Below are 23,041 nucleotides of genomic sequence, written 5' to 3'. Positions count from 1 at the left end.
ATCTTTATGCATTAGAGGGAATATTCCTGATATTTTTGAAAGATCACTAGATGTTAACCTGCAGTAGAGATATTACAAATGTTCTAAAAATGAACAATTTTCCCCCCTCCTTCATTTTTTTAAAGAGTATGTTTAGTTCCAATCGTCAGAAAATTGTGGAAAGAACGGAGATCTTAAACCAAGAATGGAAGCAGCGAAGGATCCAGCCCGTGCACATCCTGACTTCTGTGAGCTCATTGCGCGGGACCAGGGAGGTTGGTGAACTCATGCGCTGCGGTCCTTCTCGGTGCGCTCTGCTGTCTGCTGGCGGGACACTGTTGCTTGTTGAGAGAAAGCCACTGACTTCTGGATGTCCATCTTTTTATTGCCATTTCTCTTCCTGTGTAACCATTAATGTCTGCCTTAGGTAACGCTAATACCTGTAAGGGAGCTCTAGTGTTTGACATACTTTCCACTGTTAGTAGGCAGGTTGCTAGATTTTTAAAGACTGTTGTTGAAAAGTATCTTTTAATTAAATACTCTTCAATGTCCTCATCAGATCACTATTTAGATCAAGGCTTTCTGACTCACTTGTCTTTTTTCCCCCCACTAATATGAGTTAGCCATGCTGTAAGAACTCTCTCCTTTTTCTTCAAATTTATAGACAAAGTTTTCCACATTTTGTTTAAATTCTAACGTTCTTTTAATAAGAATTAAAAAGCTGTCACCCTAGGATATGTGTATTGATTTTAGAGAGAGAGGGAGGGAGAGAAAGAGAAACATCTATCAGTTACCTCCCATACATGCCCTGACTGGGGATCGAACCTACAACCTTTTGGTGTACAGGATGATGCTCCAACCAACTAAGCCATTCAACCAGGGCTTCTATAAAAATTTTTAAATTCAGTATTGAGGATTTGGAATGTCCTTTTCTATAGCATTTCCAAATGAATGAGATATTAATTCCTACAAAAAAATCTTAAAGGAAGGTGATAAGTCTGTGGTAGATTGTGTGATTCAGTAACAGGAAAACAGGGGCAACAAGATGAAAGATAATGTGGACACTTAAACAGTGTAGACCCATGTTAAAGCATTTCTGTTTAAGCACCTGTGTTATATAGGAAGCTGGCATAGGGTATGTTATGCTGTCTGAATGGGCTTAAGCAGAAAGAGGGAAAAAGTGATTTGGAATTTAGATTACCCTATGGAGTAGGTAATTGTTGACCTGAGCACCTGTGTAAACTAGCAGTTTTCAACTGGTGCGCCACAAGAAGTTTTAAAAACATTCAGTACCCTCCCTGGCTGGTGGCTTAGTGGGTTGAGCATCAACCTATGAACCAAAAGGTCACTAGTTCGATTCCTAGTCAGGGCACAGGCCTGGGTTGCAGGCTAGGTCCCCGGTTGGGGGTGTGCAAGAGGCAGCCTATTGATGTTTCTCTCACTTACCCATGTTTCTCTCCCTCTCTCTCTCCTTCCCTACCCTTCTCTCTAAACAATAAATAAAATCTTTTAAAAAAATTACAATACCTAACTAGGTAGTCAGGGGCGTTGACCTCTTTTCCCTTAGATTGATTGTTAAGAAAATGACTACAGCCAACAAAACAGTAGCTGTCCAGTATGAATGAATCAAAATTATACCTATTATTTTTGTCCAATCCACAAAATATATATTTTTTGGTGTGCCGCAGAATTTTAGTAATTAGTTTATGTGTGGAATGACATGAAAAAGTTGAAAATTGCTGACCTAAACTATGGAATTTGTTCTAAAATACATGTGAACGAGTAGCCATTTTTAATGTAACATGGTGGTAATCAAGCACTACTTTGCCCCAGCCTGAGACCTGTGGCTCTGGTGCGCTGGCTTCAGGGACTTGTCGGCACTGTCACAGTAGCCCAGGGTGCCACAGACACGGCCCTGGTGCTGACATCGTGACGGCGGGCGGTCTCACTGGTGACGCCTGACTTGGGATGTTCTTAGCCATTCATGCGTTTTGTCAGGTCTGACCAGCACGTGTGCGCATACGTATGATATGCCATGAGCACGTCTGCGCCATCTGGGCCAGGCCAGGCCTGCGTGTCGGAGGTCATGACTGTTCATTGATGTACTGAGGGTGAAAGGGTTTTTTTTCTATGCCAGTCAGAATGGTCTTGAAAGAGTTAAGCAAGTGGCTTCTAGTAGTTCTTCTGAAAGTTTTGTCTGGTGACCTTTTGAAAATTTTGAGGTGAAAGACAAAAAAATCCTCATTTTTTCCCCCTCCCTGGAGGAATAAATCTTAGAAATTTGGGGAAATAAGGTAGAAACACATGGAATACTTATTTTTGCCATCCATTGCAAATCTCAAAATGCTATCACAAGCCCAGCTTGCATTAATAATAAAAGCTAGCAGCTACGACTTTGGGCACCGTGCAGGCACTGTGCGCAGGCCGTTCCCCTCGGTCTCCACGGTGGCTGGGCTGCGCCTTTCCCCAGAGGAGAAAGCTGAGCCCTAGGAGAGCTCAGCCCGTTTTGCTTGCTCTGATGATCTGATGTGGGCCCAGAAGAGTACACTTTGCTCAGATGCATTAAGAAAATAGTGAAGTTCGTTATTTATGTACAACTTCAGTTGCTCACAATGTAATTTTTGGTATTAAATTTAAGAATACAATTATAGTCAAATGAATATTTACGAGTTGAAAATTTCTTTTTGATTTCGTCAAATGGAGATAAACATCATTGCATGTAAAGCTAACTTTTTATTGTGAATTTATGTGAGAGATTGTGAGAAGAAATTAGCATTTTAATAAAACTGTTTTCTAAACTTAGTACCCCTTGCAGGTTGAGAAACACCATTTTCACAAAATAGGAGGGGAAAGGAGGGAAGTAATCCCAGCCTCAGGAGTTCAGTTTCTGTTGCATGGAGCTCTGGCCTGGTCGGGCAACGTTGGTTTTGAGCAGCTCTTGATAACCAGTCTGCTTCAGAGGATTTTTCTTTTACTCCCCCATCCTCACCTCCTTTCAGGCCATCGTCCCTGACTTTTGGGAATTGAAGGTTTATACAGTTTGTGACAAGCTTTTTGCTGTTACCATAATAACTAATAAAATCTTAAGAGCTAGAAAGGAACTTAATAATCTCTGTCTAATTGCCTTACTTTTCAGATAAGAATACACCCATTTTTTTTCTCCAGTTTGAGCCTTCTCAGGTATATATTGATTTCTTTTATAGGCTCTAAAAGTCGGGGTGTGAAGTAGGTTAGAAGCAGGAGGATAAGTAAGAGTCAGCCTGCTGGGCAGACTTTCCCAGTAGCGGGCCTGGCAGGGTTGGGACTGCGTGTTGACCCAGACACCCAGTCCCTGGCTTTCAGCACTTGGAAGTGGTGCTGGGACACTGCTCATTTTCGTATGCTCCTCCTTTATGCGTCCCGTCCCCAGTTTAAATCTTGTGGCATGATGGTGATTCAACGACAGTTTTCCATCTCTCACACGTCTTCTACTTTCTTCTTTTCTGTACTGGTACATACACTTCGTTTTAAAGTGACTGATTATATCTAGGTTATTTTAGTAAAGAATGTCTGACAAGTCTACTTTCTGGTCTAATGAAGTGACTGCTGTAGATGCTGACTTCAGATTAAGTAGCTCTTGCAGCTGAACCTGGAGACAACATCTGTAGTATGTTGTTTTCTTAATGTGCTTTTATAAGACACTTTGGTACCTGTTGTTCAGTGAGGTTACAGAACCTTAAGCAGTATTACCTGCAAAAATACGTGTCTGTTTTTGTGCTTTTAAAGAATACTTCTGACTTACTGGAGTCAGTGAGTGTAATAGATGCTATTTATTTATTTATTTATTCTTCGGTTGATCTTAAAGTGCTTAAAAATGTCATTAAGTGAAACATACAAGCTGAGGGACACATGCCTTATTGCCACAGTATGTGGCCATTCATCACAGCGTTTCCTGGCGACTTTCATTCCTTGTCTCCATGTGGGTAGTCATCTCTTCCGTCAGTGTGTCTGCTCTTACAGTTTTAAGGAAGAAACTGGTTTAAGAATTACTCTTCTAGTTCTGACTAGTGCATTTCTTTTTGAACATTTATTTATTTCTTGCTTAAAAAACACGAAGCACTTTCCTCTTCATCGATTCTTCATGTCAAGCTTTTATTACCTCTCCCTATTATGACTGAAAGAGGCTTGCTCAAATGTTTGTCTGTCTTCTGGGCAAGTGGTGTGATTAGCTTTGTAATTTAAAAATGCCCTGCTAATATGCATTTTTAGATTCCCAGGAGAACATCATGTTCTTGCAAGAATTCTGTGTCTTCTGCACTACAAGAGTGAGAATTTTTCATGTGTGTTGAAATGTGGGGCTTCTTGAGAATGCTTGACAGACGAGCAGGGTCAGGAAGGCCCCCTGGTCCTCCTGTTCAGGAAGAATTAAATGTCTTGGGCTTTTCAGTACATGGGCTTGCTCTTCCTAGTGATACCTGAGATGATTTTAAGTTCATCACCTATCTTTTGACATTTGTATATTGTTTTTGGAGAGACTTCTATTGAAATAACATAGAATGTGTAGGTTCTTTAATATATTTGCAGTTTGGATTTATTTTTGTTAAAGGAGAAGAATAACACTGTTTTGTTTACATGTAAACACTTGACATTATTTATTGACTTGGTAATACACTTTCCTAAATTAGCTGTAAATAAATTTAATTATTAGTTACAAAGAAAATATATGTTAGTATACCCAGTGTATAATTTTAGTGTTCTCTTACTTAAACATACTCTCAACTTTCAACACACTGACATGCATCCTTTCCTTTGTAAATTGCAGGATTACATTACCTACTCAGGAGGTCTGGAGTCTCCTGAGTCCTTTGAGCAGGAGGTTGGGAGGGAGCGAGGTTGCTTTTGTCATGTCTTAAAAATAAACGGATGTCTCTCCCAAGTGTCTGTTTTGACTTTCAGTCTCAATATATCCATCCTTTCTTGGTTCCTGATGGAGCTGGTTTTTAAGTTGCTTTCTGCTACTCTTTGCCTCTCTTAACCATTTGTTGGTATTTTCTTGGAGGATTAGTCTTATATCAACTCTGCCGGTCCTTCTACCCATGCAGCTTTTCAAATCACTGCAGCCTTCGCTTCTTTTCTGGCTTTCTTTTGGCTGAAATAGATGGAGCATTTCTTAAATGACTGTAAAGGAAGCGTTTCTTCTCTTTCAAAAGGAAACTAATCCAGTAAAAGCATTTAATGCACTCCAAAGGGTCATTTAACAAAAAAGAAAGGTCGCTTACAATGTTTTGAGTTTATATTTTAAAGATTTTATTTATTTTAAACGGGAAGGGAGGGAGAAAGAGACAGAAGGGAGGGAGAAGGAGAGGGAGAGAAACATCAGTGTGTGGTTGCCTCTTGTGTGCCCCCTACTGGGAACCTGACCTGCAACCCAGGTATGTGCCCTGACTGGGAATCGAACTAGTAACCTTTTGGTTTGTAGGGTGACTCCCAGTCCACTCAGCCATACCAGTCAGGGCATTTTTAAAAACTGCTTTTAGAGGGAGAGGAAGGGGGAGAGAGAAACATCAATGCAAAGAGAAGCATCATTTGGTTGCTCTTCACATTCACCCTGACCAGGGTTTGGGGATCAAACCTACAACCTAGGTATGTATCCTGACTGGGAATAGAACCCACCACTTTTTGGTTATGGGGTAAAGTTCCAACCAACTGAACCACACTGGCCAGGACAAGTTTGCATTTAGTTTATTGTTTTTATTCTGGGATGCTGTTTATATGTTTGTGTTTAAAAATTATTGTTAAATTGACTGTTACAAAGATTTTTTCCCCAAAATGCAAAACCAAATTTTGACAGGTATTTTAAAAGCACACAGAACAAGCCAAAACCAAAAGAAATGCTTGCCTAGTCTGTAGTGTTAAACAATACTTATTGCTATGGAGAAATAAGAAAATTTTATTAGACCTAGAACTTTGGCACAATTTATTTAGCTTGATAATGTAGATTGATTGAAATTTACTGCTTAGGATTCTGTTTTTTTCCTATTAGATTTTATAAAAGAGTATCATTTGTACCATTTTGGGAGATTTGGGTAGATTTCATGAGCTGCCTTGGCAACCGATGTGGCAGTTTTATACCAGCTAATGTGAATATCTGTTGGGTCAGTGGGATTCCTGTTTTTCATCTTTCCAATTAAGAGGGCATTGCAAAGTGATAACTTGAAGAATTCAGATAAAGAAATACATAAAGCAGTCCAATCCCCATGACTTTTATTCTTTGAGAGTTCTATGTCTGTAACGTGTTAGTAATAATGATAATATATATTCTATTTTGAAAAGTTACTCCCAGGTGAAGCAGGCCTGCCATTTGGGGCCATCACTTCACAGCCCTGTCTGGGTCCTCAGCTCCCTGCCAGCGCACAGCGCTGGGTGCTGTGCAGAAACTGTGATTGACTGCCCTGCTGTCAACTGGTAGACATTTCGGTTTTTATGTCTCACTTTTGTAATTAGCATTGTGAATATTCTTCATATGCATCTTTGCATCTCTCCAGTACTTTTGTAGGAAAAGTTGAGGATATGATGTTTAAAATTTTGATAGGGATTACCACTACATTGCCACCCAAAGGCTCCACCTTTCTGCTATGGCCAGCTGTTTATGGGGGTGTCTGCTTATATTCCCAGCATCAAATGTTACCCTTTTAATCTTTGTCAGTGCAGTGGGTGAGAAATGACTACAGTTTGCCTTTATTAAATTATTCAGTGAGGTTGGGTGTCTGTCGTTCATATTTCTTGTACGAATTGGCCTATTATGGTCTTGGATCCTTTAAAATTAGGTTGGATTTTTTCCTTAAGGTTTTAAAGGACTTCTTGTACGTCACAGATACTAGTGTTTGGTCAGGTTTTGCGGATTTCCCCCTCTCATTTTGATGTTATCTCTGATATACTTCGGTTATGCAGAAGTTTTAAAAGTTTGTGTAGTTAAGTTAGAATCTCGTCTTTTGATTTCTGTGATTCTTAAAGGCTTAGAAAGTCTGTCTGCACTTCAAGGTTATAAATGATCTGTCCATCCTTACCATTAGGATTGTTTTCATTTTTATATTTTACTGTCATTTAACAAATCAGGAATTTCCTTTGGCATAGTAAGTGGGTGTTTGACTTTTAAATTTTTTCTATTTAGCTTTACAGTTGTTTTAACACTATTACTAAATAGCCATTGAGTAGCTGCATAGCATTTAGAAATCTCTTTTGCAAAGATCAATCTGATTGGTGGTCACCTGAGCAGGTTTACCACCCGAGCAAGGGCTTGGTGCTTCTCCTCGGGCACTCTGGCTGGGTGCCAGTCTTGCTGCCTTTAACTGGGGCCTCTGCTGCTCTGTAGCCTGAGCCTTAGCCTGACCCTAACCCCACGTCCATGCATGGAAGCAAGACTCCACAGCGATGTGTTGCCATAGCTTATGGAAACTAAGGACTTGTATGATGTTCTTTGCTCGGTTTCTTAGTTTTTGTTTGTTTTTCCATGACACAAATGGTCTTATTTTCCATTCACAGGACTGTTCTTGAATTAGGTACTTGAGTTTGCATGTAATGGATGAACGTGGCTCTGTTACCTGCTTAATGTGCTTTGCTGAGTGTTTTTGTACTTTTACCAACTTAGGTTCTGTGTCTGACCTCCGGTATTTTAGCAAAACTGCAGATTATGAGGAGGCGATTCACCCTAACAGCCCCTTCAGACCCAGACTTCGTGGGGTTCTAACAGTTGATGTATTTACTAGGTTTGTAGATTTATGATGTCTTTCATTCAGGACCAGGTGTCTGAAGCTAGGATGCAAGGAAGAGCTTTAAGTGTCTCAATTTCCTGAGTTTGTATTCCAGATGTTATATGTTGTGTGTTAAGTGCTACATATGGGCCCCCGTTGCCCCCAGAAGTGTAAGAGCCGATGCGTACAGGATTCTATTATGCTTATGTGAACTTGCGGGAAGAGCCTTGTGTCGCAGGGTGGAGGTGGTGTCCCCAGTCCAGATGGCTCTGCAGCATAACAAATGTTTAACAACAAAATAGAAATAATGTTCAAGTTAGAGCGAACCACTCCTTCTTTCCTTAGTTCCATGACCCTTGATGAGGTGCTTGTATTAAAAACATCTATGTCAATCAGGACTTTTTTCTTTGCATTTTTACTTCTGACACTTGCCTGATGTAGCCACTCGTCTGTTTGAATCACCTTCTCCTAAGCATCCTCCTAACCTGGTAATGAGTCACTTACTATTGAGCTTCTCTTCGCTTGACCCAGGCTCGATCCAGACAGTTTTCTTCAGCACTTTCTTCACATAAGAGCAGTCTGAACTCAAGTTCCATACGCTCTCATTTCACCAGAAGGGCGAGTGAATTTAAAACTTGGCTGTGTTGTCTTTACTCTGATCTCAAAGAACATGGGTAGTTCCAGAAATGATGGCCAGCTTTTCTCCGGAGTTGGGTGGTAGCTGATGCTTCCTCCTGACCTGTTCTTCCCTACACCTTAGACGGGAGACAGTCCTTATTGTTTCGCTTAGGAAAGCGAAAGGGTATTAGACAATGCCAGCAGTTCACCTGTGTCTCTGGAGTGAATCAAACGGACCAACCAGTATCCAAGAGTACTATTAATTTGGTTAACTGACTGTATTTTCCCTCCTACTACACAAAGTCGGACTTAACCCTTCCGATGTTAAGATTGTTCCGAGCCCGGAGAGCTATGGCTGCTGTCCTTTGGGATGTGCCACTGTAAGATGGGGAGTTATCTGCCTCCTAGGGTAGTGGTGAGTTGTAAAGAAGTTAACTTTGGTAAAGTCTGTAGCACAGTGCTTGGCACATAGTAGGGTGTGTTAATTTCTTTCCCTTCCCTGCAGGCCATTCACCTGCTCTTCCCTCTACGATTTTCCATAACACAGTTTTAACTTGGAACCAGCCTTCTGCCAAGAGTCTCAGTTTGGTTGTGTACTCCTACAACTCCTATTTTTGGCTTGACTTCCCTCTCCAGCTCCCAGTGGTCCAGCCACACAGTCGCCTATTGTACCAGCTGGTTGATGTAAGTCTATCCATCCTCAGAGGAACCTGGTTACTTACCAGTAAGTTGTGTTTCTCTGAAAATGTAGCATCCTTGATACTTAATGTAGTTTTTTTCTTTCTTTATCACTGATAATAAATCATATATGGTAACTTCCTTGTGATGCTCAAGTTGAAACTAGAATTAGAGAATTTATTTGTTGATACAGGTGGTCTCCTAGTGAGCTCCTGAGTGCAGGACACGTGCCTCTGATCAGGTAAAATGCTGTGGAGACCCACAAGGTCAAAATCCTTTTTATTGCTCTGTGTGATAGGAGGCTTAATTATATAAACTGTCAAGGATGATACATTTTCAAAGAAAAAAAGTTACTGGTAAGTAACTGGGATTTTTGAATAATTTTCCTATAAGTCAATAAGAATTCCCAAACTTGTTTTTACCAACAAATGCTTTTGCATTTGAATATTATTTCATAAGTGAGAGAAATATGGTTATTAGTTAAGGTTGATAGCTAAAGAGTGGGATAGGTTTCTGGAGATACTACGTAGATAATGAAGCGATGTAGACCTTTAGTTTCCTAACTGGACGCTCTCTTAGCTTTAAAGAGAAATTCAAATAACGAGTTCTCCATTGGGGAGAATCAGCAAATGCAGTCGGTGTATTCCAGAAACATTTTTTGAGTGCCTACTCTTTTTTGAGACACTGTGCTGAGTATCATTGTGAGACAGAGAGCTAAAGCCACACTCTGCCTCTGCCGCGGCTGCCCTCCCGAGAGCTCGGCGACTCTCGTGTGGCCGTACTGACGTGATGGCTCGTGGGAGGACGACAGGTGCGGGTGGAGGTAGTCCCGAGGTTAGCCTTTGCCGTCTTATCTCTGTGCTTCTGTCAGTTCTGCGGTTCACGAGAAGACTCGGTGGCTTCATTCAGTAGTAGCCAGAGCGTTTTCCCCATGGCTGGAGCAGCCAGATGAAGCGACGCCAGCATTCCTCCCGCCTAGTAGTCGAGTAGAATACCTGGCTGTCTGACCTTAGGTGTGGTCTTGGATTTAATGTTAAAGCAGGTAAATCAGCCACGAGTTGGAGAGGCCACCCACTCCCCTGCACGCACCGCCCCAAACCCCAGGCTTAACAGGGGGCTAATCTTCAGAATTAAAGCCAGAGAATGATTACCCCTGCCAAATTTAAAATAAAAGTAAAAACTGATAGTTTTGCAAGAAATGAAAATTACTCTGTACTTAAAATCACTGGACAGTGTATGATACTTGCCCCAGAGTTACCGGGTCAGTATTCCTGTTCAGGAAGGAAGGAAGCCTCGGCAGGGCCAGGACTCAGAGGAGGGTCTGGGGGAGGAGGTGCGTGGGGTGCCCACTCCACGTCTGTAACAGTGAGGAAGCTCTCCGTGCTGGAGTCAGACTTAGGCCTCCGTCCTGGCCGGCCTGGTCATTCACTACCTTTCTGACTAGGCTAGTGGTTTCACTTCTCTGCACCTCAGCCTCCTCATTTGTTAGGGTGTGAAGCTAACGGCTGAGGTGAGTGGTTAAGATAATGTCTATAAAGCACTTAGCACAGTGCCTGCAACATAGTACGTGCTCAATAAATGTTAACTACTGTTACAGTTGGGTGGTTGGACGGATGGATGAAGAATTGCATCAGAGACTAAAGAGGGGGACTGGGAAAGATTGCGGGTTTGGGAGTGTGGAGCTTTCTGGTATTATCTTTATCTTTGCCCTTTTGGAAAGCAAATTAATGGATGAATCACTGTCACAGTTCTTCCTAACTACTCTATCTTTAACCTTCCCTTCCACTGAGGAAGGGACTGTGTTTGTGCTGCAGTGACTCTGACTGTTGACACATGACCCCTTGGCCTGGCGAAATGCTGTGGGCCAGGCGTGGTCTCTGTGCCCACAGTGTCCACTCTGATGTCACCAAATCTAGTCCTGTTATTTTTAAGACCTCTTAAATAAAAATTAAGTGATTAACAATTATGTGTATATAGCATTATTATTTGCTTTATTTTACCACTTCAATTCTACTTTTTTTTGCTCTATTTTCATTGATTATAGATTATGCATGTGTGTCCAGGGTATTTTTGAGAAGGCTCTGGAGGCCTGATAATTGGGTAAAGGTACTTATTCTTTAAGAAAAGCTGGATCCCTAGACTGGGATGGAAACTGTTGTGGTTATCTGGGCACAGATTTTTACCGTATTTCATAGAATCAAAGATGCAAACTTTCTAATATTTTAACATCTGAAGCCATCATGCATTTTAGAATCTCTGCGATAAGAAAGCATTATGTTACAGTTTAACTGGAACAGTGGTTGTGACACAGAAGATAAAGGCATGCCTTGAAATTGGTGTCATCGGGATTGGATGAAATACGGTCTTCACAGGGAGCGCAGGCACGGGCACCCTGTAGGGGTGAGCTGTCACGGCCGTGTGTGCAGGGCTCCGGAGTCAGACTCGCTGGGCTTACATTCCAGCCCCATCGGTGTGACTGTGAGCTGGTTATTTACCCTTTACCTTCTTCACCTTTGTTTTCTCGCTTGTAAAACGGGGGCGAAGGGTGGGCCCCATCTCTCAGGGTTGCAATGAGGACTGAATATGGTCAGACCTGGTGTGTGTAAAGTGGTGCCTAACACGTGCAAAGGGCTTGATAACATTAACTCTTATTATTATTATTATTAGTTTAGAGAGTGTGCTTTGCCGAATTGATTTGGTCCATTTTGCTGTGATTGAAACTCAGCTCTGTTACCCTTTAATGTTTGTGTATCACCTGATAACTCAGCACATGACACCTGGGCTTTTTAAAAGGGAAGATAAAGATAAAGCTTAACCTAACAAGTTTCCCTATTCTTACTAAGCTAGATCTAAGTGGCGTATTTGGTATCTATATTATTAATCCATATGGTTGAGGTGTAGAAGAAATTTTGAGCAGTTAATCTGAGGCTAATGTAAATACAGGTTTTGATTGGTAAGTATGAGAAGGGGTGGAATTAAAAATTTGTTAATTAAAAATTTGCAAAATCTGAAGCATTTTTTTATCCTAAGTAAAAGAAGAGAGAATTATTTCTGGGTTTTATGAACTGTACTGCCTTAGGTAAAGACAGACATTTTTAAATTAAAAAATTTCCAGTTTAAAATTATGTAAGTAGGCAGCATCTCTTAATGATACAATTGCTATAGCTTCAGGTTGTCTGTTCTTACAGGTCGTTTTATTTTTTCTGTTCTAGTGTTCGGTGACCAGTGACTTGGACTTTCCAACACAAGTCATCCCATTAAAGACGCTGAATGCAGTCGCCTCAGTGCCCATAATGTATTCTTGGTCTCCCCTACAGCAGAATTTCATGGTGCGTAAATAACGTAGCTTCTGCGTATTTGATAATCACTGTTCTAAATGGCAAGATAATATGAGTAAAAAAAGCTATCAAAATGATCAGAGTAGTGTTTTTAAACTGATTTTTATATATATCTGTTTTAAGCATTTGTAGTGTTGCTCTTTTCCTAGTCCTTTTGAGTTTTAAAATGTTCTTCAAAGGAAAAGCATTAAGCAAAAACCACACCTGGGATTGACAGATGTAAACATATTTAACAGATGAAGTTTAGTTTTTAGCCTGGAAGAGGTCAGTCTGACTTTGAGGTTTTGTTAATTGAGAACTTCTTTACAGCAGTTTAGGCAGCATGTTATTAAGTGACAATGTGCACTGTGGAATGGTCTTAGGGCTTGTAAAACGCAAGCATCGCCACAGGTAACCCCCCAGCCCCACAGCCTTCATAGTGAGATGCTAGTGTGTAGTTCCAGACAGAAGTGGGACGGAGGACGGAGCAGAAGAGAACTTTGAGTGTGCGTTCTTGACTCGTTCAATAGAAGTGTGGTTTTATTACTGGATATATGAAATAGTGTTATTTTTTCCCAAGCTTTCATACGATTGGTTTCTTTTTTCCTAGCAGGAGAAAAAAAAGAAAAAAATTACAAGATTCTTTTAATATTTTCACAATGTTAAAACTAAAATTGAGCTCTGTGCTATGTAAGTAAATCTAGAATGCAAATGGGTTAAATAAGATTTTTCTCATTTAAAGATACAAGAATTGAAGATTTTCATACATATAACAAACATCACAGAAAAGATAGATACTCAGGGGAGCAAGCATGAAAGTATAGTTCTGTTACTTGATATATAAAATAGTAAGGGTAATAATGTTGATGGACATCTTTGGTGAGCCTGTAGAGAATTGCTTATATTTTATTGTTTAAAACTTTTAAAGATTTTATAGTGGGGGGTTAAAGGCAGAGTTTGGATACTCTTCTGCAGTTTTATACATTTGTATGTTTAAGGCTTTATTCAAAAACATTAAGGTTTTTTTAAAAAAAGTATTTATTTTGAGAGAGAGAGGAAGGCAGGGAGAAAGAGAGGTGGAGAAACATCAATCACTTGCCTTTTGCCTGCTCCCAGCAGGGGACCTGGCCTGCAACCCAGGCTAGTGCCCTGACCGGGAATTGAACCGGCACCCTTAGTTCATGGGCTGATGTCCAACCAACTGAGCCACACCAGTCAGAGCCAGAAACATTTAGTTGAGGCTCATAATGCAAGAACTTAAGGGAAGTTTCATATTTTCACAGACTGAAATTCTGAAAGAATGTTGTGTTTAAACTTGCCAATACATACTATTTGTGAGTCATCCATGGGTTCTACTGGACACTGACCAAGCACATTAAGCAGACTCTCTTTATTATGCTGGGTGTGTTGTGGGGACAGGATTATATGGATATGATTGGGAAGACAAAATAGCCATTGTCACTTAATTTTTTCCCGCATCCAGAAAAATGAACCTGCCTAGTTTAAATGGGATTAGTGCAAGTGAGATGTAATGAAGACTGGACTCCAGTTGTACACAAGCTTGAATCTGAATAGATCAGTACATTAAAATTTGAATTTTCATTTATACACTATGTACTCTCCCCGCGCCCCCCCCCCCCCCCCCAATTTTCCATTTTCCTTTTCTCTGTCTACGGTATGAACTCCGCAGTTGTCCTCAGTTTGTTGTCCAGGGGTTACTGGGGAGTACTCCCTTTCTTAACTACTGCCCCTCCAGTACTTGGCAGCCCGTGTCTTCTTCCCTGCGGGTCTCGCTCCCAGCCTGAGGCACCTCCCACGAGGACATGTTCTTACTGATTTCAGAGAGGCAGGAAGGGAGGAAGAAGTACCGACGTGAGAGAGAAACGTTGAAGGGTTGCCCCCGTGTGTCCCTGACCAGGGCCAAACCCAGGACCTGGGAGGTGTGTGCTCTGGCTGGAATTGAACACGCCGCCTTTCCGTGTGCGGGGCCCCGGTCCAGCCAGCTCGGCCACCTGGCTGGGGCGAGGCACCTTGCACTTGAAGTAGGCGCCCTGACCTCCTGGTTCAGGAGTTAGCTTGTCCTTTCTGTTTATCGGAATTATCGTTCTAAAATTCTGTTTTTAACCAGGACAGCCCTGTTTAAAGGCCTAAGACTTAGAGCTGTCCTCACTGTTCATTAATTAGTGTTCTTCAGTACAGACTTCAGAGCCCTCGGTCCTGATGTGTCATTACTGCCCTTCTGTCCTCCGCTGAAAGCTCTCTTCCTCCCACAACTGCCAGCTTTCGCTCTGTCCCTTGTGTTCCGAAGTACCCCGCTTTTTCTGGGTTTGTCTCTGGCTCTTCCCAGCTAGGCTAGCACCTCCTTCCCCCCTGTGGTCTTCCAAATTTGATATAAACTCATCTGTCATTTTCCTTAGCATTATCACTTTTGATGTGCGTTATATTCAGCTCCGTATTGAAATATTTTTTGTTATTCTAGAATTTTCTTGTGTAAATGAGTAAATCCTTTCAGCATAAACTTCAGTGGACCATGGATACTCTGTTGTATTAACCCTAGACTTTTATTAGATTGAATGTCAGTAACTAGATCAAGTGAAATTTAGAAACTCCTATGGTAGTGTTTTTTATTTCATCAATTGTAAGACACTATCAGTGGAAATAAGAGCGTGTAGATAAAATAATGGGAAGTTTTAATGATTGATGGCATGTTAGATTAGGTAAGCTCAGTAGTTTTCTTTGAACTTGTTTCAGTTATACTTACTGGAGAATGGGATCTTTTTTTTTAAACCCTCACCAGAGGATGTGCTTATTGATTTTATAGAGAGAGGGCAAGAGGGAATGGAAAACGGAGAGAAGTATTTTTTTTTTTTAAGATTTTATCTACCTATTTTTAGAGAGGGAAGGGAGAGAGAGAGAGAGAGAGAGAGAGAAACATCAACGTGCGGTTGCTGGGGGTCATGGCCTGCAACCCAGGCATGTACCCTGGCTGGGAATTGAACCTGGGACACTTTGGTTCCCAGCCCGCGCTCAATCCACTGAGCTATGCCAGCCAGGGCTGAAAACAGAAGTATTGATGCAAGAAACATTGGTCTGTTGCCTCTCCGATGTGCCCCACCTGGGAACCGAACCTGCAACCTAGGCTCGTGCCGGGACTGGGAATCAAACTCGTAACATTTTGGTTTGAAGAACGATATCCAACTGAGTCACAGCTTGTCACAGGGCAGGAGAGGTGTTTCATTTTTAGAGAGTTTGCTGTCCATTATTTCAGGTCTGGGGATCCGAGTAAAGATACCTGCTTGTGAAAAAAATTGTCACAATTTTCATTTATCTCGTTGATTTTTAAAACTTTTGATAGATAAGGGTGTTTTTTAAACTTACTATTTTTTAACTTTTAGGTGGAAGATGAAACTGTTTTACACAATATTCCTTACATGGGGGATGAAGTTTTAGACCAGGATGGGACGTTCATTGAAGAACTAATAAAAAATTATGATGGAAAAGTACACGGGGATAGAGGTGAGCCATGGCTTTATTCTCCTGGAAAAGGGGGCCGAAGAGTTGTGAGATAATTTGATTTTTTTAAAGCATAGATACGGAAAAGATTTTTTTAATGTATAAATTAAGTTTTGTGCTGGGCTGGTCTGGCTCACAAGCCTAAAATTTTCATTGTTTTCCCTATTTATAAATTGAAGGACCATGTTTGCCATGTGCAATTTATGCATAGTGGGTTATAACATAAATTAGGTCAGTAACATAAATTAAATGTAATCGTTTGAGCATCCCTAGATTTTAAGATCCTTTGGCAGTGAAAGTAAGACGAGCCGAAGCTCTGCCTGTGGGACAGGACGTGGGATCCCAAAGGCCCCCCACTCTCACATAGCTTCCCCACCAGGCCACTGCAGCACCTGGATTCCATGGGCAGAGTCCTGGCTTCGGTGCCCTGTGTCCGCGGGAGCCTGCCAGCTGGCTCTGGCAGGAGGGTGATACGTGCACTGTCACCAGCCATCCTCATCACTAGTGGAGAGCAAGGTCTGCCAGGAACACTGATTTGAAGGAGGAGGCCAAGGCCACAGTTAGCTTCTAGTGAGTCCGGTTATAGTAGGAGGCACTGGGAATGTTTGGGGGAGGGATGAGGAACGAGAAAATGACAGGTGTTGAAGGCAAATTCTGTTCCCAACCTGGCCTTTGGCCAGTCCCGGAGAGGGTCATTTCCCCTCATTTTGACAGGAGCGCTTGCAGTGCTGTTTGGTGGGCTCTGGCTGTTCCAGACTGGAAGATGGCACACACACACTCTTGTCGTTGCCACTTTCCCCTGTATGTTTATGATGTCTGACTTGGTGAATTTCAGAATGTGGGTTTATAAATGATGAGATCTTTGTGGAATTGGTGAATGCTCTTGGTCAGTACAATGATGAGGATGACGACGATGATGGAGATGAGCCTGATGAGAGAGAAGAAAAACAGAAGGATCTGGAGGAGAACCGAGATGGTATGTCTCTTAGGTTTGTGTGTGGCCACTGCAGCAGTTCAAGAAAAAAACAGTCGAGTACAAGTGGATCTTAACTGCTTTTGGGGGGGGGTTAAAATCACATCGATAGCAGTGTAATGGAAATTAGAGTGTTATTTGCAACTTTGTACTCTGCACTTGAGCATCTTTATTTCCTTTAGCTAGCAAAAGAGTATTCTGTGTTTGGGGTTTCATGGGGCCATCCTAGTGATCATTTGATAACACACTGATCATTTCTGTGTGCTAGGCATGTGCTCCTCACTTTGTGTGTGCCAGCTCAGTCCTCAGAATGCCCCGCAGGGTGGATCTGTGTCGTCATGGAGGAGAAAGGTTTAATGCAGTGAAGCAGCTTTTAAGTTCACACTCTTGGGGAGGGACAGCCCAGCACACCGTGATGATGACCAGCTCTGGTGGCTCCAGGGCCCATGCTTTTCACCCCCACACCCAAAACTAGGGTCCCCAGGCAGAGCCAAGAGTTGGTGGAGACTTGGCAAAGCTCATTAAGACAATATAGAAGGATTTGGGGGAAAACTGCAGTTTTACAGAAGCATACATTTTTTTATAAGAGGCACCTTAGTGATCATGTAGTTCTGTGCATCCATTTCCAGATGTGGAAACACATCCAGGTCAGTGGCCAGCCATGGTCACAGAAACACTTAGCAGCAGAGCTGGGGTTTGAACCCATATTTTTCTGCCTCCCAGTCTGGTTAAAACTTTTGTTTGTCTGACCTACTGTTATGCCATAGGTACATGGAAATTATGTTAGAAGTGGAACACAAAGCTGATAATTTCTTAGAAGATGAGCTGTGTTACATACATACAGTGCTGTGGAGAAAATGAAAGACTGAAAACTTGTTTACTTTCATTCTTTTTCTCCTTTTATATTTCCCTGTGTAGATAAAGAGAGCCGCCCACCTCGGAAATTTCCTTCTGACAAAATTTTTGAAGCCATTTCCTCCATGTTTCCAGATAAGGGCACGGCAGAAGAACTGAAGGAAAAGTAAGATGTTCTTTTGAGGCTGTCTCAGCTTGTCTGGGATGCCGCTCGCCATGCGGTTAATTGGAGAGGGAACTGGTGTCACCTAGGGTCCACTCACTCCGTTTGTCACATGTTTGCCAAGGTGCTCGGAGTGATGCCCGAGCCCGCGGCCCTCTGGCCTCCAGACCTCTGCTGTCGACAGAGCAGACGCACACACGGCGGGCAGCAGTCGCCCGTGCAGAGGGGGCTTCTCCGGACACTCGCAGGGATTTTAGTGCCAGTGATGGGCAGCCTAATACAAGAACATTTCCCATGATGCATCTTCCGAATTCCATTCTTGATGTGTCACGTGTAATGTTCAGTTGGCTCTTCACAAGATGGTTGTGGACTTTTCTTTTATGCTTCAGGAAGGATTAAAAAAAACAACAACGCATGGGATCTGTTGAGAAACTTTATTTTTAAAATGTGAACCTTCATTTCCCATTGACTTGTGTTTTTGGTCCGTCAGGTATAAGGAACTCACCGAGCAGCAGCTTCCAGGGGCCCTCCCTCCCGAGTGCACCCCGAACATAGACGGACCGAACGCCAAATCCGTTCAGAGGGAGCAGAGCCTGCACTCCTTCCACACGCTCTTCTGCCGGCGGTGCTTCAAGTACGACTGCTTCCTCCACCGTAAGTGCCACTCCTGTACGTTTCCACTTTCTGTCTCCCTCGTGGGGTTGGGTCCTAGGGCGCTCGAAAGCTGCAGTTGTTCCTCACAACCGGAACTTACAATTTGTTGTTGCAGTTAAGTTCAGAAAAATGTTGGCCTCAGCGTCTCATTATTATTGTTTAAATCTTTATCCAAGTATATGTTTATTGATTTTAGAGGGGTGGGAGAGAGAAGCATCAGTGTGAGGGAGAAATTGCCTCTTGTACATGCCCTGACTGGGGATCGAACCCACAACTCAGGTACGCACCCTGACTGGGCACTCATGCTCCAGCCAACTCAGCCAACTGAGCCAGGGCAGTGTCCAGTTATTTTTTAATTGGGTTTTGAGGGTTGCTGCAGAGTCTTGGGCACGCTTTGTCCAGCTGCCGCCTCCCACTAGCGTGGGGCGCACACAGGTCAGTGGTTTTTCCGGAAGTGCTAGGCACGCAGCATTGACGGGCAAGTTTTGTTGAGGAAATTGGCTAATACGGCGGTTACATACGCTGTTATCTGCCTAATGCTAAATGTTTTTTCTTTTTTGGTCCTTTAAAAGAAACCCCTCATTTGAATAAAATGTTCCTAATGAAAAGGAACATTTGAAGTATGGCACAAAGCAATATAACTTAATATTTCTGACATGCCGGGGAATGAGGTTTCTTGGTACTGGAGCTTCTTTAAGAACAGTTTCAAAAGCACCAACTACTTCTGAGGAACATACTTTGAAAGTATGTTTGATGCCGCCCAGTTTACTCAGCCTAGTTCACCTAACAGCGCTTAGTGTTCTCCCTGTTACAGGTAGTGTGATGTTGGTGGCAAGGTAACGCGTTAGGGGCTTCGGACCTGTGTGAAGTTGTCTCCCTGCACTGAGTGGTCCCGTGTCACTTCATTGTTTTCAGTTCCCGATCCTGCCTCTCACGGAATTTTCCCCCTCATTTTCCTGTCATGTGTCTTAATGTGAGGTAGCCTGCCCAAGCAGCTAGTTCTGGCCTCATGTTGAGTTTTGCTCTGTCTACTTAGATCTGCTAGAGCTTGGGATTTGTTGTGTGATGTGTAGCTTGGTCTGGAAATAATAATTTCTCTGTGTGAGATATTTATTTATTTTTAGAGAGAGGGGAAGGGAGGGAGAAAGAGAGGGAGAGAAACACCCTGGGACCTGGCCTACAGCCCAGGCACGTGCCCTGACTGGGAATCGAACTGGTGACCGTTAGGTTTGCGGGACGACGCCCAGCCTACTGAGCCTTGCTGGTCAGGGCCGTGTGTGTGAAGTATTAATGGTTAAATTAGAAAAGCTTGAAGTGGGTTTTTAGAATTACTGTATCTCCTATCTGTGAAAGTGGGCGACTTGGCAGTGTTGATAATTGTCCAGCACGTGTCTCACTTGGGTGTGGCAGTGTTGTCTTCACGCACCCTTGGAATGGTCGTTTTGAATTGCGCTTAATTGCCCTTTACACATGGCCATTTTATAAAATATGTCCAATTCTTACTAAGCATATTGTAGCTCTGGCCAGGTAGTTCAGTGGGTGGGAGTGGAACCCTGATACGCCAAGGTCGTGCGTTTGATCTCGGTCAGGGCACACACAGGAGTCCGCCAGTGAACGCGCCAGCAAGTGGAACGACGCATCAGTGTCTCTCTAACAGCAACAACACACACACACACACACACACACACCACACTGAAGAACAGAATATTGTAAGTTGTATTCACATAGCACCATAGCGGAATAATGGAGTGAAATGGTCCCTTCAGTTTGTTGGTTGTAGATGCAGCATTTCACGTCCCTTTTTGCTGTACAAATGAACCAAGGAAGCAGGATGCCACTTTTAAATATTATGGGTTATTTTATTGGGCTGTTCAGATTTGAGTGATTTTGGTGAACCTTGAGCCTGTTGATTGATTATCCCATTCAAGCTGGGGAGAAGAGAGAGACCTGTTTCAGTCTTGGGGCGTCGGCTTCTGTGGGACCGAAGGGCTGCCCACTGGAAGTGCTGGGCAGCGGGGGTCCAGCTGTGGCCGCGCCGCCCTCCTGTCGCAGAGCCGGTGTCCTCCGCACGCAGCCGCCACACGGTCCGTCATTGCACCCGACACAGTACCTCGCACTGTGTTTCCCTTGGGTAAAACACACCATTAAGTCAGCCTACTACACTTCGAATAAGGACAGCGTTTGTGCTTCCTTTTTTTTTGTCTACATGATGAGACTATATATTGTCTTGGCCAAAAAATCCATGTGGTTTTTCCTGTAAAATAAGACACATTTTTCATTTTCACCAATAACTTTATTGATTTGAATATCTTGAGTATGTCGGCTATCTCCTGCATGGTATAACATTGATTGTTCTTAATTAATGTCTTCATTTGATCGCTGTCAACTTGAGCTGGTCTGCCTGACTGTGGAGATCACCCAGCAAGAAATCTCCAGCACAAAGCTTTGCACACCACTTCTGACACGTTCGATCAGTCACAGCGCCCCCTCCATACATGGCACAGATCTTTTGCGTTTCAGTTGCATTTTTACCATTCTCGAAATAATAAAACATAATGCTGGAAATGTTGCATATTTTCCATCTTCAATATTAAAATGACTATATAACAATGCATGTTGGTGTGACAGCTGTTACCATACAATCTAACAAAATTGTTTTTGAATAAAGTTAAAGACAACTAAGCACTACTAGAACCATGTTATGGAAAAAACGGAACAAACGTTTTGGCCAGCCCAGTATATAAGCTGTTATGAGGACTAAATTTATTACTGTCTGTAAAATACTTAAAATAGTACTTGCCTTGTGTTTAGGTATTGTTATTTTTAAAATAGGTCATCATTCACATTACTTATATTTCAAAATTGTGTTAAAAGGTGTCCAGTGGAGTCTCCGTACCTCTCCTGTATCTTTCAGTGGTTTCTTCCGGCAAATATAAACGTGGTTTTTCCCGACTGCCCTCTTCCAGTGGTGCCATGTTATTCAGGCGTTTTTCTTTTCTGACTTAATGTTGTGGGTGTTACTCCTGTCTGGACAGCCTGCAAAGTCTTCTGCAATGGGAGGTGCTAGAACCCACTGACCCTGCCCTCTAAAGGCCAGCGTTTGTGTGGTTTCGAGCCTTTTTCTGGGACAGTGCTGCAGTGGATAACCTGGGTGTACCCGTGCATCGTTCTGAGCAGCAAAGTTCACCCAGTCCACTCTAGACATTACTGGGTGACCTGCCATATGGGGGCATGCCGCTTTGAAGACCTACCAGCAGAGCCCTGGCCAGGTGGCTGGAACACGCTTCTGTAGGGCGAAGGGTTGTGGGTTCGATTCTTGGTCAGGGCACACATACCCAGTGTGTGGGCTCAGTCCCTGGTTGGGGTGTGCATGAGAAGGCAACTATTGATGTTTCTTTCCCGTGTCAGTGTCTTTATCTCTTTAGCTGTCTGTGTTTCTGTCTCTCTCTCTCTCAAAACAATGAGAAAAAATGTCCCTGGGTGAGGATAAAGTAAAGGCCAGCAGAGTAAGCATGCTTATTTCCCAGAGACCTGCCAAGAGAATGTGTTGAGAAGCTAATTTTGACTTTTCATTGTTGAATGAAAAGGTGTGTGTGTGTGTGTAGTTTAATTTGCGTTTTTTTCTTACCATGTGTTTGAGATTTGTATTTTCTTTTCTTAGTGTGATTTTTATCCTTTAGCTTGTTGATCTTTTTTGAAACCTGGGAGCTCTTTATATAGTCAGGAAATTAGGTTTTGTTTTGTTTTTGTTTTTTTTGAGAGGAATTGAAATTTTCTTTCCAGTTGTTTTGTAAAATTCCCATAAGCAGTGTTTATTGAAATTTTAAGGGTAGTTGAATTTATCAGCTTGCTTTCCCTACTCCAAGATTATAAATGGTGTCCTACTTTTTTTTTCAGGTATGTTTTAGGCTTCATTTTTTCCATTTAACTCTTCGATCCATTTGGAATTCTGACAGACTCCAACGACCCTCCCACCTTTGAGGTGGCCTGGTTGCCTCATGCCCAGGGATCAGCGAGTCCCTCTCTCACTCGCCATGAGAGCCTGCCCTCCTTGCCCTTGGGTCCTGGGGTCTGCTTCTGGTCTTTGTGTTCTGCCCCTTCAGTCTGTCTGTCCAGAAGGCATTCTTCAGAGATCTCCTGCTAGAATTGTTTATTGTTTTAATACAAATTTTAGAGTCAGTTTGTCTAATTAAAAAAGTTCAGGTGGTATGTTTATTGGACTCTCATTAAATTTATGAATTAAAGGGATATTGACATTTAAAAATAAAAATTAAGTTTGTGTCCTTAAATGACCTCAGATTTTCTTCATGTAGCTTGTGTATTGGGTTGGCCAAAAAGTTCTGCGGTTATTAATGGTGTTTCATCTTCTTTCCCAACTTGGTAACTTTAATTTCTTTTTCTTGCCTAGCTATGTAGGCTTGTGTCTCCATGACACTGTTAAGTAATAATGGTGCTTAGTAGATAAGTTTTCTGTCATTTCAGAAAATTATCCCTTTTTCCACATACTGAAATTTATTAGTATAAAGTTGATTTGCATCTTTTGATTCTTTTATTTTGGTGA

The 23,041-nt window shown here is 42.3% G+C and overlaps 1 protein-coding gene across 1 annotated transcript in view; it reads left to right on the top strand.

Moving 5' to 3' along the window:
* EZH2 (enhancer of zeste 2 polycomb repressive complex 2 subunit) overlaps positions 1–23,041 on the top strand; it is a 75,934-nt gene that overhangs the window by 34,786 nt on the left and 18,107 nt on the right. The window contains 7 exon segments of the mRNA XM_036011006.1: positions 126–254; positions 8,964–9,011; positions 12,218–12,334; positions 15,718–15,838; positions 16,671–16,811; positions 17,727–17,829; positions 18,317–18,480. Coding sequence (XP_035866899.1) covers positions 126–254; positions 8,964–9,011; positions 12,218–12,334; positions 15,718–15,838; positions 16,671–16,811; positions 17,727–17,829; positions 18,317–18,480 — 823 coding nt within the window.

This window comes from Phyllostomus discolor, chromosome 10 (genome assembly GCF_004126475.2).
Source record: "Phyllostomus discolor isolate MPI-MPIP mPhyDis1 chromosome 10, mPhyDis1.pri.v3, whole genome shotgun sequence".
Taxonomy (NCBI): Eukaryota; Metazoa; Chordata; class Mammalia; order Chiroptera; family Phyllostomidae; genus Phyllostomus; species Phyllostomus discolor.
This window is presented reverse-complemented; position numbering and strand designations above follow the sequence as displayed.